Genomic DNA, 17,465 nt, shown 5'->3' with positions numbered 1-17,465 from the left:
TTCATAGAAACTCTATTTGACTCTCAGCCTCAGATTTCCCACTCCTTTATTTCACAAATTGTAATTCCTTTATTAGTAAAACACCTTCAACACTAACTGGAACCCTGTTTTAAATCAAGCCTGGAGCCAAAAACCATCTCTTCTAGTTTTTACTCTTAATTGACTAATTAGTTGGCAATGATGCACGAATGTTTGGAGCGGTATCGTGACTGATTGGGACTTTGGCTTGGTTAACATTCATCTCAATCCCAAGCTTCTTTGAATGTGTCAGTGCATTTGTTGACCAGTGTTGCACTCCTCAGACCTGTCCTTGATCATGATCCCTTTGTTGTCTTGCTACAAACAGCTACACAACCCAAAGCATTGCTGATTATGTGGGTCTATTTCAGTGTGCCATTTCAGTGTTACTTAGCAGTGATAGCTCAATCATGATCTGCTGCTGCCTTTAATAGCTGTCTTTTTTGTGCACGGAGGCTTCAAGAGGCCGGGAGAGATCGCTATCATAATGTGTCATATGTGGTGTGGCGGGTACTTGCATTAAAAATACCCTCCAGCACACCAAGCCTCTATGAATAATAAGAGCTCAACTAAAGCTGTGTTTCCTATTCATGGCGATACCTTATGTTCAAATAAATGTCAGCCAACTTCATGACATGAAGTAGCAATAATGAATCAAACTTGTGTTTCCTGTGCTTGTGTTAACGTTGCGATGATATATCATTTCACATAACACAAAGATATAGAGTCTTTCTCTGCATCAACAGGAGATAAATTATCTTCGAAATCAGCCGAAACGGAGATGGAAGGTAACAATGTTTGAAACGCTTATTCTGCCTATTGTCTGTGACCTTCAAATTCTCTGCTGCGGGTCTCTATTGCATCAACTCTGCGTCCATAGGCAGCATCACTGAAAAGTAGTTTCTCGGGGTCACGGAGGTTATCTGATGGCAACAGTCTGAAGGCTTATGGCCGTATCATGTCTGCAGCGGGGATGCTCCTGAGGTGTTTTTTCTCATTACGGGGGAATGTCGATTACTAGAATGATAGCCTCGTCTGCCGTAATTGACCCGTTGCTTCAAATTGACACTATCTGTCTTCATACAGATGTAATGACCTTGTAATAAATCGACAGTTTATTGCATTAACCCTGACTCTTCGTGACAAGTGATGATTGCCTGCAAAGGGAGGGGTCAAAATGGATCAAGGGGCCACCACTCGGTGGCAAGAACAAAGTTGGACCAACAACTTTCTCTAAATTAGTTGGTGACGGACCTGAAGCCTTTCTGGATTCTGCTTTGTCATTTCTTCAGTTTTACATAACCATGAATGAAATATAGTATCATATTCACGGTTGGACCTATAGTCTTCTCCAGGCTCAGCATCCCCATTCTGTCTGGAAGTTTCTCTTTTCCTACTATGAAGTGTTGAGTTGTCTAAACCCAGTAAACCATAGTTATGCAATGACTGTGTGAAAACTATAGGGTTGTAATGAGGAATTACAGTCTGCATCACAAACACGGCTCACAGCTAGAAGCTGACCTTCATTTCTGGCTTCATTCCATCACCTGAGTTTCAACTCGCTAAGAGAGACTGTATATGATTCAAACTGTTTTTAAAAAAATGCACATTATTCAGCATTACTGTAAAGCTACAGGTGCTGGCAGAATGGCTAATTTTCAACTTTTTCCCCCTGGCCAGATTAGAGTGAGCCAATAAAAACAATAAAACAGTAAAGAACAACATCTAAAACCATTACAGCAGGAAGCAAATGACCGTCTCTCTGACCCCGTAGGATTGTGCACAGGCTCTCTGCGTATGCAAGGATACATCTAGTACCGCTTACTTTTTTATTACGTACACTGATGGATGCAGAAGCACTCAGGAGAACAGATTCTTGATTACATTTTCTGATGCCACTGCAGCGTAGACTCTTTTGAGTTTTTCTTTTATCAGCTGGGTTCACAGCCTCGCAACAGTCTGAACAGCATTGTTAAAATCTGCTCTAAGATCATCAGAGTGAAACAAAGAGATCTGGATTCTTTTTGCAACCAACAAATCCCTCAGAAAGTGGCACATATTTTGCGTCTGTGCGAATATTTTCTTTATCAAGGCTGTTTGTTAAAACTAACTGATACTCTGAAGCATCTTCTGTATTTTAACGGCGTAAGGCTGTTTTCTTTTAAGTCTGGTCAGTAAATAAATATTTATTGGATTTTTAAAAAGTTGATTTTATAAGCTTGAATTCATGTTTGGATTTATCGTTTTTTCACATGCTCATTTCTGTTTGTTTTTTATGTGATGCCTCAAACTAATTCAAACCACTAAATTAGTGCCGATGACTATAATTGATATAAGTTTTCATTTTTATTTGAACTTAATAATATTAAGGTATACTTGTTTACCACATATTGTGATATATAGTTTATGCATTCTTGTTTAAATTGCAAATCTATGCTGTATTTTTCTAAATACAGAAAAGTGCCAGTCTTATAGACTCTTATAGACTCATATCATTATTCATCTTTAACCATCCCAACAGTGTATAGTAGTGAGGTGGTTAATATTTCATATTGGTTTCATATTCATGTTTGGTTCCTATTGGTGTGTGATTTGGTGTAGCGAGCAACAGGTCGCCATGTAGCTTTGGAGGTGGACTTGATGTTGTTCAGATGTTGATATAAACAGCTTTCATGTAACTGTGTGATGTATGGGTCAAAACAAAAGAATGTGTTCTCTCGATCATGTAAAAGATGTGTGCAAATAGTCTTAATAGTCTTGATCATTTGTAATTATATTTTATATTTTTATTTATTATAAACTTTATCATGAAATGAAGTACATTTAACTTTAAATTATGCTATTGTGGTATACAGTTGAGTAAATTCTGACTGATAGAAGTTTTTCAATACCGATACTTATATTTGCTGATTTAAAATTCCAATATTTTGATACTCAACGATATTTTTTTCTTCCAGATACATGAAACATAAATAACATTTCCCTAACATTTGCTATGTGTATTTTATTTGTGTACTTGTTTGCCATTATTTGTTCACCCAAGTCTAGACGCATTCTTGTTCCGACACACCAGAATCAAATGACTGGCTTTGTCAGACTTGATGGCATGCTGAAGAGGTAATCCAACCATTTGATTCAGCTGTGTTGCAGTAGGGATGCATCCAAAAGCTGCAGGACAGTAGCTCTCAAGGACTGGAGTTGGACACCCCTCGTTTACAGCCTTTCAAACACGTTTCCATCAGAAAAGTTGTAGAGTGCCCTCTGGTAGACAAACTATGCAGTCTCGATACTCATAACATAGTTGAAAGGTGTTTCTACTGTTTCTTTTACTTTTTTACATTTTTTTTCAAGTTTTACTGTGTTGAATAAAATTAAATATTTTTTGACTATGAGCATATTGAGGACCTTGTACATATTTGAGTCAAGGATTAACTTGTAGTATAGCGGGTAGTATATTGAAGTGGTGGCAGTTTTCCAGTTAAGGTCCAATAACTTGAGACCCAGTGTGTGTCTCCAGTACAGGCTTTAGTGCTGACAGTAAGAAGAGACCAAGTAGGTAATCCGTGTCTTGTTTGGGAAAAAGTCAGAGAGTGAAAATTTTTTTAAGCTTCACAAGACGCACAAAGACGACCCGCTGTATTTTTTATTTGGGGCGTTTGGTTTTATTTCCATTCTGTGTTTTGCTTGAATCGAACTCTCCTTTGACACGCCTGTCACTCCCAAACAGAAGGTTTGAGCAGCATGTGGTTATGATTTCTGTGGTCTCAGCCAGACTTGTGTGTCTGAAATGACCACATAAAAAGATATTACTGCTTCATGACATTATACAGATCCAAGAGTAGAAAAACAAAACTGTCTGAAATGAAGCGTTTAGAACAGTCTGAAGCTTAATCTATAGGCTTATTGGGATTACTAGTACATATGCTGACTTTACTACTTGAAACTTCTGCCATTTAAGCTGTCTGTTACATTTGGATTTGAGTTTAAAGTTATTGTTGTGTTTGTGTCCTCAGAGCCAGGATGGGAGGTTTGAAGTTCGTGGGCGTCATGGCAAGTCGGTGCTGACCATCAGCGGCGTGAGGCTCTCCGACTTGGGTCGATTTGACTGCGAGGCGCTCAGCAGGATCGGAGGTCATCAGAAGAGCATGTTCCTGGACATTGAATGTAAGCGCGCCCATTAAACGCCATGCACGCACTTTTTGTTAGAGTGCACATGCAGTCCACAGCAGGCTTCCTAGAACTGGGGATATTCAAGCAACAAGTTGTCTAACATTGCCTGTGGGTAAAATGCAGAGGAGTGTTGTTTTTGCAGAGCCCTGGTCACCTGTTACAGCCTCTTACAAGCTTCTCCTTTCTGCCTTTCTATCGGCTCTTTGCGGTCCTTGCTGTGGAAATGGGACACATAAACACATTTAAGCAGAGTTCAAAAGTTCACTCACGCTCAGTTCTAATAATTCTTTTTGTAGTCTGGCTATTCCATTTTGTTGTAATTTTTTTCCCTTCTGAAATGCATTATATCATTATAAACAAGTCACCCACCATGCACACTGCCTCCAGAAGGGTTAATTAGTGAGAGGATATCATGCATCGCCTTTCTTTTTTCTCCTGCTGACAGCTCTGCTACTTCCCAACGAGTGCATCCATTCCTCAGTGCTGGTTGTTTGGGGTTATTTGGGGCGGGCTCTCCCCCTGCTTAATGAGCTCTGAAGCAAAGATCTCCATTTTGGCCTCAGAATGATTAGGTTCATTAGTAGCGAGGCTCAGTGGAGGTTTTTTTTTCCTTTTTCTTTGGGTAGCAATTGATTCCACCTTGAAGCTCAGAGGAACAACAAAGAGCTAGGCCAGGCAAACAAATATATCCAAAGAGACAGCGAGGGAAAAATGAAGACCATATCTGCGTTGTCACATGCAAACCAATTTTCTCCTCTTCAGGCTGAGGTGACTTTTTGAGTTCACGGATTCCCCTCAAAATTTTGTTTTGCACGGTTCCTGAAAAGTTGACATTTTAGGAAAAACTTGTAGGAAAAAAACAATCTCAAATTCGTGCACCCACTCTCTAACCGTGAAGCAAAGTTGCTGTCATTACACTGCAAACTTGTTTTGCTGGAGCCACAGCTGACAACTCGCTCCCGCGCTCTGCACAGAGACACGGGCTGTGAGTCTGAGTGTGGAGGGGCTGAGCCAGCCGTTGCCACCGAACTAATGAACTCATTTACTAAGTCACTGCAGGCTGCAGGGGGATAACACGTCCTCGGCTGTGACAGAGAGCCAGGCATCAATCTCTTTAATGGAATCCTGCAAGCGAGCATAAAACAACCATAATGCCTCTCCGACTGAGCGGGGCCGACCGGGCCGAAAGAAATCCGCACAACAGCTCGCCGCTGCAGTCGTCCATTACTGCCCTTTCTATTTGCCGGTGCCAATGAGCTTCTGTTTGCATGCTTTATTCCTATTCTTGGGGGACACAATCGCAATGGAGACCCCCACCCATAGCTTGAGGTAGCCTCAATTAAGTTTTTCTTTTTTTACACTGCCGAAGGAGTTGAGGAAGCAGCAATTAAATGCTTCCCCCCCGTCTCCTCTTTAAGGTGAAGCCTCAGCAAGTTATTTACTTATTTATTTTTTTACATCTTTGATCATCCAGCACAGCTCCACCTTTGATTTGAGTGTTTAATTGGCTGCCACAAATTCCAGACACACCAGCAATTACTCATTTAGCAATTCAGGTCTCGTTTTAGTGCGAAAAAATAAGAAAAGCTCCTTTTCCATGTAAACGAGGTGGATGCAAGACGTGACGTTACTCTTTTTTGTTTAGATATACCAAAGTTCCTGACCAACCACACCGTTTATTATTCATGGGAGGGGAATCCGGTGAACATCAGCTGCGACGTGATGTCCAACCCACCTGCCACCATGCTGTGGAGGCGAGAGCGCTTCACTATCTCCACAGAGGGAACCGCCAACATGAGGGTGCACAGCGCCGAGGGCAAGTCTGTGCTGGAGGTGAGCTCAAGTCCTCCAGTGGCGGTCAGATAACCACGAGACAAAAAGTGTGTTTGAAAGTTTAATAATGAGTCTGTCAGCGTGGTTTATAAAACAGGTGCAAAAGAAATAGAGTTTCTGCAATGGATTGAATTTTCTTCTTTGAGGGGAAAAAACAATAAAATAAAAAATTAAAACAACAGTAAACTACAGACCTGTAGTTTAATCAGTTTAAAAAGAAAATAAATTCTGATGGATCTTTATGAAGAGTTACTCACACTGATATAGTTTTTAAAAATCTGACAAAATTCGGATTTTGATGTTTCTATTGGCAGCCCAGTTTAATGGAAGTAAGCGGAACCCCAGTGGTGGTCATTGTGAATAGTTTATCATGAAGGATGCTTTTAACTGAAAACTAGACACCCATACTCGGTTTTTAAATGGTGATTTCATTTATTACAGGAAAAGTTGTTATCCAAATCTACATGGGCCTGTGTGAAAAAGTAATCACCCCCCAAACCTAATAACTGGTTATCTTGTCAGCAAGAAGAGCAATCAAGCATTCGAGTCTTTCACAAGGCTGTGGAAGATTTTGATCATCTTGTTTTTGCAGAATTGTCTTAAATCAGCCCCACTGAAAGGTTTTTTAAGGTCATGCCAAAGCATATCAGTATAATTCTGTTTCAAATCAGTCCTATAAACACCAAAAACACATTATTCAGTGCATGTTTAGTATATAAAGCACAGTTATATATCGAGCACAGTTGGAGCAAAGCAGAAAAGTCCAAGTGAAATCTTTAGTTTTAATATGAATTGTGATCGACTGTATTGTTTATCTGCGTCCAGGTGACTCCTATGTCCGACAGAGACTTTGGCCGCTACAACTGCACGGCCAGAAACAACATTGGAGTTCGATACCAGGAGTTCATTTTGGCCCAGGCAGGTGAGTCTGCAGAACTGCCACTAATGCGCTAATGAGACTACCAACTCAATTTCAAGACCAGAACGTGTGGACGTCTCAGGGACCCTGCACCTTTTCAATAACCGCTCTCCCAGTAACTCCAGCCGTTCAACTACTTTGTAACCCTCTACCTCTCTGCTAATGGTAATAGCCTTATTTGCAATTCTCAGGAAGATAAATTCCACTACAACTCCCAACCCCTATTCAGCCTCGCCTAATCTCAAATAGTGCTGGCTGATTTACCATACCCCTCACTATTTAACTGAAGTACTCCCTAATTTACGGTAGCGCGGGCTAATACACAATAGCGCAGTCTAATTATCTTTAGTGCAGATTGAATTGCTCTGGCTAAGGGAGAAAAAAGTAGTGAGCAAAAAGCTGACCAAAAATGTCGTCTTGCAGGAAACAATAGGTTTTAGAAGAGTTTGTGACTCTTACAACACACACACACACACACACACACACACACACACACTCACACTCAGGCACACGCAAGAAAACACACTGTGAACATGTTTGTGTTATTAATGGATATTTGAGACGTACCTTATATAGAATACACTGCCTTCAATGCTCGATCATAAGCTGATAGAAGAATCTGAGGGTGAAAGTGTGTTTGTAGTGAGTCAAACTGTTCTGAATGTTGCATTGATGTTTTAAGTGAGAATCACTAATACAACCAAAACAACTTGAGTCACATCAAAAACATATCCAAGGACAAGCGATGCAGTCAAGTGATGTGGCAACTTACCTGAAAATAAGATAAGTTGCTGTATATTAAATTGCTAGAGTCTAGAGCGAGCTAGGTTTAATATGGCAGAGATGTCAGGAAGTTTTTGGAGTCGAGGTTTATTTGTGCAGGAAATATATTCAGAGGTCTTATGCAGAAGCAGTTATTGCAGTGAGCTTGATATCAAGGAGAACAAAGATGGCCACATGTGCTAAAACTGCATATTGCCACCCAGTTCTATAACAATCTTGGAGGCAACAGCAGGAGAACGGATTTATAGTCCAATAATCCAACTATTTAACCCGCAACGAGGGAGTGGTCATGCACAGGGAGACAGGTGGAGCAGCACGCAGGCAAAACACAGTGTCTATATAAACAGACGAAAAAAATATCCCCCACAACTGGATTTAAAAAAGCAGAACTCCAGCAATTAAACAAACTAGGAATCAAGGAAGGCTAAGGCTAAGGTGTTGCACACTAAACACGGGTGACACAAAGGAGGGAAAACTAGCAAAGAAATGAAGTACAACAAAAATTACTTACAGAAACCTGACATCATGGCCATTTCTTAATATATTTATCCTCATCCTGCGCAGAATAGATTCTGTTCCTGTCTGTTCCAGCTAAAAGAAAAGACTAACACAGCTCCTACACTTTTAATCTACATGAAATAGAAATGTTATGTTTTCACCTGAAATTAAAGTACACGGGCTCCTCTCAGGCGTTGCATAAGATGAATTATTACATCTCTCCTAAATAACCCTTGAAAGCTTACCAAATATAGAAATAATCTTTTACAATGTCTGTCTTTAGTTTTATTACAGGGGTACTGTGCCATTTATCTTCGATCAAAAATACATTCAGTGCAGTTGGTTATTGTTGTGTAAATGTCAGAGTTAGGTATGAATGACATGAATGGCTGATCATTCACACACATCATGAAAACAATGAGCTTTTGTGGAGGTGGGTTGCAAAGCTGCTTGCAAAGCTAGGAGCAAATTCAGTAGCTTGGGTAGTAGGATGTGTAGAAGGGTATCAGCGGGGCCATCAGCTGGTGCTTGCTTCTCATCAGCTGATGGGAGTGGAAATCTTAGTCAGTCAATCAGTCTTTCTGCCTCTTTGTTCTAGACTGAAATATCCCACCAACAATGGGATGTATTGCCTGCATAATGTATAAACACTTTAAATGCTTTATAGTTTGTTTTCTTTAGCCATTAATAATGTGGCTGGTACATTCGTCAACACTAGCGATGTTTGCAGTGCTAGGTAGGTTAAAGGTTAGTGGGATATAATGGGTAAAACAAAAGAGCTGGAATGAATGTGAGATGCACCTTCGAACACTAAGAACACAAATACGAGAACAGTGTTTAGATCCATGTTTGTAGTTTTGATTCCTCATCAAGTATTCGCAGATTTACTCCTAAGTAATAGTTGCATGATGAATGATGTTGATGTATGACAACTGAAAAATAATTTAAAGGTTATATCTGGTGCTTTCAGCCTTGCTCAGTCTTTTCCTTTCTCTACACACTCAGTGCATAAGGCAAAGGAAAAGGTTGTTTTGAATTCATTCCTAAGTTTGTGAAACAGGATTCTCAGTTTCTGACACCATGCAAGTGGATTAGACAAGGCTTATTTCATAGCAAAACAACAAGCTTGCAAAGGAAAATAACTAAATGGAAATTGTCTGCTTGTTTGTCTCATGCCTTTATGTTTTTGTGTTTCCAGTCGCGCCATCGAATCCATACTCAGTTCGTCTGTCAGCTGTCTCCCAGCGCTTAGCGACCGTAACATTTATGAAGCCAGACTCTCATGGAGGCGTTCCCATCAACTACTACCTGGTCCAGTACAAGGAGGTGGGCTCACAGGACTGGAGGGATGTCAAGTCACACAGTGTCCAGAGTAAGTGTAAACTTTATTTTTATTCACAGCTTTCGCTTTTTTTTTTTCTTTTTTTTTACGCCAGTTACCTTCCCTAAAAATCGCTGTAATATACACTGACTGAGTGAAATGGGAGAAACATTTATCCGCTGTTAAGTTTGACCCCATTACATATTGTTATTGTGAAGTCTACTAAAAGCCCTCTTCAACTCTTTTCCATATCCATTTACATTTTGTGGCTCAGGCAGGTTGAATTTTATCAGATCAACGAAAAAGCATTAATCTATCTACATTCTCAGCTTATTTTATGGAAATCTCGAGATTTTTTACCAGCATATACCAGCAAGTTGAAAACACTGTCAAAAACTGATTCTTACTCATATTTTCACTTTAAGCCTCGTGAGTTTTCTACAGTCTAATGATGTGTAAAATGCTTTCTTATTTTTCAGGTTTCATGTGTTTTCTGTGTTTTTCAGTTTTCTATAAATTTTTTTGGGAATAAAAAAATCATGATTTGAAAAGGTTATCTGACTACACTGAAGTCCGTCATTAAGTAAACCCAATTCTTACTTAATATACAACCTAAGTAAAGACTTTCCTAAGAAGTTTGTAGTCATAGTTGGTTGTTTCATGTCTTATTTAACAGAACTTGATGATCATTTTGGCAATCACAGTCCTGTCTAGTATGGAACTGATTATGAAGGAGCATCTGCTACACAGCACATTACTAACATGTTGGCATGCTGTGTTACTTCTAAATGAAGTAACAGGAACCAGGAAGGTGATGAAGTAGAATGGGATTTATATACCACCTTTCTAGTCTTCACACACTTTACACTAGAGGCCAAAGTGTATTTTTATGCTATGCACTCAAGTGCTTTATGTCTAAATCCAACACCTACATATATGTTTTGGAATTACCATGTCAACATCTGTCAAGTGCCGTAGATGTAGAATAACTAGAGTGGCACGATATTCTCTCCCCTCAGAGAACCTGGGTTACAATGTAACCAATCAAGCTCAGGTTGATGCTTCAACTTCACAAACAATAAGTGAACTCAGGATCTTTTATATAGAGTCAATGAGTAAATATGAGGGATCCACACAACAGTTACGTTATTCTCACTGTTTTAAAGATGAGTACATAAATATTAAATTATCTAAATAATACATTAAAAAAAACAGAAATGTAAATAATTTACTGTGAAAGCATTGTCAACTTAATCTATGTCGATAAACTAATCAATAAACTCAAATATTTAAATGACCTCCTCAAACTCGGTTGAATGTAAAGAAAGCTGTTCACACAGTTTCAAACTTAGTTATCAGACTGCGAAGATTATGCCTCAACACAGCAGATTATCCTATCTAGCTTAAATCAATATTTCTCTCTGTCTGCCTAACATACACCAACTAACACCTCATGCAATACGGTTTCGACCGTATTGCATGAGGTGCCATGTGCTCCTTCAAAGCCTTGGCCCTGAGATGTTGTTGGGTCATGACGAAACTCAAACACCTCATGGGGAGTGCCGCAGAACCTGTCTGAGCTGAAAGATCGCATTCCTCCTCTTCCTATGCTTTATGACTGCAAATTGATTTCTGAGCCTGTTGGTGGAAAGTACACCATGAGGTGAAGGATGGATGGATAGATGGATGGATGGAAAATGAAAGCCAGAGGACGAATGGTCGGGTGATAAGCGGGTCTGACAAACCTGAAGGGCTTATCACTAATATCCCCTCATTTCAGAGTCAATTACAGTATGGAGATGCAGTGAGGTGAATACTAAATAGGAAGTAGCACTTTAGCAGTGAACTTAAAAAAAAATACATATATCACATATAGACATATATAAGCAGATAGTGTAGAAGAACAAAGGAACAACGCACAAGATTGTCAATTTAATATAGATAAATTTGTCTCTGTATGCGAAAGTAGAAATATTAAAAAATGAGCCTGACTAATTACAAGCCACACCAAGTGGCGTCATATAATCATAGAAGCCATTTCAGATAACCTCAGCAGAAAATCCTTACACAATAAACCCTTCCATATAATGAGACGCCTGGCCTCGTTTCATTTGAATGCTTCTGCCCAAATTGAAATGTCCGCTTACAGCCTGGAATGAACCTAGCACGGCTGCAAATTGCAGAATTTGTTTTCAGTTCCAGGACTAAAGAACTGCAAAAGCACCTATTACCAGTCAAGTATTTAATTTGTGCAGACTAACAAAAACAACAACTTTCACTCAAGCTCATTACACTACACACTCTCTCCCGGATTTTCTGAGTTGTGACGGTTATGCAAATGGGCTCAAGTGACTGTAGAATTTAAATAGGAATCTGTAATGTGGTCTGATAATGAGATTGCCTGTTTTCTTCAATATTAGATGTAATTTACAGTACGAATGTGACGCATTGCACAGTTCTCCGAGTTACTATCGTATTAATATTCTATCTGATATTTTACTGCGGTTTCATTAGAGTCAGAGGCACATGTACTCTTCCACTACACTGTTTGCTATGACTTTGTTGAAGGTGAGTTTCTAAATCTTCTTATGTTTTTCATTATTGATCATTTAGCAGAGTCAAGTGGTTGCTCCCTTATATTTTAGAACCACAGTTAATGCTTTTATTCTTGGAACAAATGACCCATGATAGATAGAAAATCTAACTTTCATTGCATGCATCTAGCTCTCTATATTTCACAGACTAAACACTAATAATGCATTTAAGTCAATATAAAGAACAAACAAACAAGTGCAATAGATCAATTTAAACGGTTGTAAGTATGGTGGTAGAAGTTTCACAAGTTTAATTCCTGGCTTTTCCAGTCTTCATGTCAAAGAGTCCTTGGGCAAGATGCTGAACCACACAGACACTTTAAAAGGCTTTCAAATGTGACTTTGCATGTAGTTTATAGTGTAAAAAGTTCTATGACTGCTCAGTAAGGCCAGAAAACTGCTGTATCAGTACTAGTCTAATTAATGCCATTCTTAATGTAGATGCTTTTGGACTGCAGGAACTTTTTCATACTTTTCTTAACTCTTTGAACGGTTGATTGTGCCCTCCTTTTTTCCTGTCTGTGCTTCAGGATCTATTAACTACTGTACTTCATACAACTCAATCTTAAGGTCTCTTGTTTCAGCTAACCTTGAGAGACCTGAGTGTTACTGTGATTGGTCCAGCTGTAAATGTACAGTAAATTGTCAGAAGTATGAATTCATCAATGGCCACCACCATTAAAAAAGTGCAAACAGCTATTATGTTGACCCTTCTAGAACAAAACAGAGAGAAATGAACCAGCAGTGAAGTCCAAACTTTATTGCGCCTACATGATATGTTGGAAATACAGTGTGATTGTGGCTCATCAGGGGGAAATATAAAAATCCTTGCACGAAATTCCCTTCAGCTTGCTACTCGGTATCCGCTGCAGCGAAGCAATCTGGAGCGAAAATGAAGAGGTTGAAGTAGGATTATGAGAAAATACGAGACGACAGCGAGAGCCCATGTTTCACTACCAACCACCGGCTGGCAATTACATTAGTTCACAGTTCCTATTAATAGTGTCAGTGAAAACAACAACAACAACAACAAAAGATGAATGCCGGGTAGTTCTTGGAAGTGGGGAGGGAGTTATCATCAGTTACCTTCTCTACAGGAAGTCTCTAGAAGTGTTTGGGATTCATGTGCTCAAGAGTGTATAATACCTTCCTTTTAAGAAAAAAGAAAAGTCCACAATTTTTATAAGTTTGCACCATTATTCCCACCACACCAACTCTCTCTCTATTATAAAAGCCTGCTCTGCCAAACTGTCTAAACTAGTTAGTTTTAACAGGTCAATAAACCATTGAACATATTTCAGTCAGACAAGTGAGATTTTGAATAATTTATTAGCAGCAGAATATAGCTATTAAAGTTTGGGATCTACACTTCCTGCAAATAAGTTGGGAAGTCATATAGGCACAGGAGCCTACAGGTGGATACTAGGTGGAGGGGTCTAAACAACAGGCAGCAGGCTGCCATTTCCCCTTTTTTCCTTGTCTTCCAACGACATTGGAAACCCTCTGAAAGATAACCAGCTCCCTTTCTTAATGACTTGCTTTGCTATCTGCATGATGGATGGTCACCACTTGCTTCCAGGTGACACGATGTTGTTCCTGTGTCTCTGCAGCCACAGTTGTGCTGACAGGACTGGAGCCCAACACAACATACGAGGTTCGAGTGGCAGCTGTCAACGGAAAGGGCCAGGGCGACTTCAGCCACACGGAGACCTTCCAGACTTTACCCATCCGTAAGTCCGCTTACTTATTCAAATCTGAATCAGTCGCATATACAGATGTGGTCAAAAGTTTACATCCACTGGTCATGGGCATGAGTGGTCAAATTTCCAGCAAGAATTATGCCAGAAACTTGTTGATGGCTGCAAAAAGCGTCTGGTTGAAGTACAACTTGCTAGAAAATTCCCCCAAAAAACAAACGTGAACAGCACACCCAATTAGTAAGTTATTAAAGATGTATGCTGTACAATCACTCTGCCCTGGAAAAAGAACACTTCAAAGAAATCATTAAAAGTCCAAATATACCATGACATTCATGGCCATGAGGAGTATATGTACATTTCTGACCACATCGTATGGAATGAAATAATATATTATTAATATATAATAGTTTGATAGTAGTTACACTGGGTTAATTGTTAGCTGCTGGCATATATCAGCTGTTAGGGTTAGAAAATACAGATTAAATAAAAGATCTATGGAAACTATAGATCATAATAAAGACACGCGACTGGAATGCAAACATTCTTCAGGAATCTATTCAAGGCACCAGCACCTTAGTGAAATGAAGCCTATTTGCAATCCTCTGCAGCCTTGCCATGTTTCTATCAGAGACGGCTTCCTGCTCCTGTTTCTCTGATATGAATTCAGATTATTTGGGCTTGGAAATAGATCCTGTCAAATTTGTGTCTTGATGTAAAACTGCTGCATTAAAAATTATGCACTGCAGGGGTTTACGATAAGCATTTTATTTATTCTAGCAATCTGGCACGGTGGGATTGCAGTAAATCCAGGCAAGGCCACAGGAAAAGTGTTTCCATCCTTAATATTATACAGCAGTGCAGCTTCTGAGAATGAATGTTAGAAAGAAGACCCAATTAGCAAAATACAGTGAATAATAAAAACCTGGAGTCAACATTAATTATAGCCAGGCAGTGGGAGTTACCTTGTAATACGAATTTAATTCAGCTTTAAACCTTATTTCTCCTTGTACTGCATCCTTATCTCATATCTCACGTTGCCACCTGCTCCCCTCCTTGGGAATGCACATTCCAACACACAGACACACACACACACACACACACACACACACACACACACACACACACACACACACACACACACACACACACACAAAGACATATTGTTTTACATCTCAGCTGAAGCCTCTGCCTCATGTCTTCCTCAGGAGAGCCGAGTCCGCCAGCAGTCCACGGGCAGAGGGACATGGGCAGGGCCTACAGGCTGGGGCTGGTCAAGCAGGACGACGGAGGCATGCCCATTGTGGAATATATAGTCAAGTACAAGACTGTGAGTGATTTATTACAGTTAAACACAGCTGCTGCCTTCAAGTCTCTCATGACAGCCCCACTATATCGAGCCTCTATAAGTGGCAAGTCCCGTTTGATACATTAATACCTTCATTAACGTATCCCTGCTCCAGTCACTCCCATCCACTTTAATGTGCAAGGTAAATAAAAGCAGGCACATTTAAAACAGGTAGAAGGTTCACATTTTGTACTTTCTTGTTTTGTACAAAAAAAAAAAAAAATCTTTCTTAACCTTTTTTTTTTTTTTTTTTTAGAAAGGATGACTGAAATGCTGCTGCAATTTTAAACCTTCAAATTACTGGCCTCCATTTGTATTTCTGTATCATTAATCAGCTGGAAGCACAAAGTTTAAATCGTAGCAGGCTGCTTTTAGGGTGTTTTTCATGTCATGTCATTGCATTTGAAAGTTTTAGTGAGTCATTTCACGGCCTTTTTGTCCTCGTTGTGAAATGGTCACATTAAATCAACGGCACTACTTATTTGTCACTCGTTCATTTTTCCAGCCTTAGGTCAGCAGTTTAACTCACAATTGCTACCTTTCCAGGTAGCAAATTACACATGCTTGTTGCTTTTTGGAGAGAAATCTGAAAGGACAGAGTAAAAGCTGAAATACAAAGAAAGTAGCATTTTATGTCCTATTAGTGAATTACAATAGTCCAAAAAGTCTTGAGCCACCTCATTTTGCTAGGAAAATGGGGGAAAAGGGTGCACTGATGTACTGAAATGTGCAAATATACATCGAAATACAGTATATAAGGCAAAAACAGAGTATTTACAATTCTAATGAGCTTGGAAGTCAATATTTGTTATGACCACCTTTATTCGTCAGCACAGTCTGAACTCTCTTAGGCAGCTTTCTTGTCATGTCTTTAAGTAGTCTTCAGGAATAGTTCTCCAGGCTTCTTGAAGGACATTCAAAGCTCTTATTTGGATGTTTCTGCCTTTTGTTCTGTTCTCTGTCAACATGATCCCACACTGCTTTAATAATCTTGAGGTCTGGGCTCTGGGGAGGTCAATCCATGACTGATAGGATTCCACTGTTTGTTTTTCTATGAATGTTATGAATGTTCTAAGGTTGAAGAGAAAAGCGACTGGACTTCTTTAAGTTTCTTCAAAACTGGATTATAGATGGCAGACAGTTGGTGCTGTAAACCACCCCTCTGTTCAAAGATGGTTGTTCACTGTAGACATAGATGGCTTCTTTTACTCCTCTTTCAAACCATCTGTCTTCTCTGTCCAAAATGTGAACATTGGTATCCTCGAAAGAATGACCTTTGTCCTTTAGATGCCTACGTACAGCTGAGTCTTGTCCTGTCGAGGTGGCCCTTCTATGTTGTGCCATGCATTTATGAAGTGGCTGTTTGGTTTCTCCGATGTTGAGGTCTGATCATTCCTGGCTGCACAGCACAGCATATACTATGTTGTGTAGTTTGTCTTTGGGATAAACCAGGGTCTGAAGTACACTTGGATGTCGTGCTTGGAGAGGACTCTCCTGAGTTTCTCTGATAAACCTGCTGCATAAGGGATGACAGTGTTGTTCTGTTTGTCCTTCTGTTTTTCCTAGTTGATGTCTGACCTTCTTTCCTGTGCATCTTTGGTGATTTGATGAAAGCCCAGTTGGGATAACCACATGTTTTAAGAGCTTTCTTTACATGTGTGTGTTCCTTTTCTTTCCCTTCTGTCTTAAAGGGAATGTTGATTTTCGACATGATTTTCAGATACTGTTCATCCAGTGTAGACAGCTTTTTAGGCCTGGCACTTCTTCTTTTCTTCCCCACTTAAGCAGTTTTCTGATTTTTTTAAGAACACCATGTTGAGATATGGCAAGTTGTCAGCTAATAGCTCTTTGGGATCACTTTGTTGTTGCAAAATACTGTTTTATGCCTGTCTCACACTGTGTAGTCTTTGGCATTTTCATAGATTCATCTACAGAAATGGGAACAAATAATGTGTTTTTGTGGCAGGCTGCTAGTAACAAACTGACAACTTAGTTATTTTCTTTTTGCTACGTTGTCTGTTATGTGTAGACAATAGTTCATCCTTTGAGTTGGGGGCCTTTTTTTATGCTTCAAAGTCCAGTAACTTTAATCTGATTTGGCATAAAGAACCTGTAGTGATTGGTAACACTGTTTTCTGCTGCTGCATTTTTAAGCAGGTTTCACTTGTTCATTCAATGTGTTTTTTGTTGTCATTAAGGCTTTTTTTCGATTACTAGTCTTTTTTAACAATAAACCCATCACAGTTGGCAGATTTTAGAAACTATTTTCAAAATCAAGAAAAAT

The 17,465-nt window shown here is 39.5% G+C and overlaps 1 protein-coding gene across 3 annotated transcripts in view; it reads left to right on the top strand.

Moving 5' to 3' along the window:
• The window catches only part of ncam2 (neural cell adhesion molecule 2), a 372,021-nt gene that overhangs the window by 317,175 nt on the left and 37,381 nt on the right, over window positions 1-17,465 (top strand). For all 3 annotated transcript variants that reach the window (XM_005460775.4, XM_005460774.4, XM_019352139.2), the window contains exons 9-14: window positions 4,032-4,182; window positions 5,834-6,021; window positions 6,847-6,943; window positions 9,420-9,593; window positions 13,747-13,866; window positions 15,042-15,163. In XM_005460775.4, coding sequence (XP_005460832.1) covers window positions 4,032-4,182; window positions 5,834-6,021; window positions 6,847-6,943; window positions 9,420-9,593; window positions 13,747-13,866; window positions 15,042-15,163 — 852 coding nt within the window. The remainder of the gene's footprint in view (window positions 1-4,031; window positions 4,183-5,833; window positions 6,022-6,846; window positions 6,944-9,419; window positions 9,594-13,746; window positions 13,867-15,041; window positions 15,164-17,465) is intronic.

This window comes from Oreochromis niloticus, linkage group LG23 (assembly GCF_001858045.2).
Source record: "Oreochromis niloticus isolate F11D_XX linkage group LG23, O_niloticus_UMD_NMBU, whole genome shotgun sequence".
NCBI lineage: Eukaryota > Metazoa > Chordata > Actinopteri > Cichliformes > Cichlidae > Oreochromis > Oreochromis niloticus.
The sequence above is the reverse complement of the archived record's forward strand: the minus strand, read 5'-3'. Positions and strand labels throughout refer to the sequence as shown.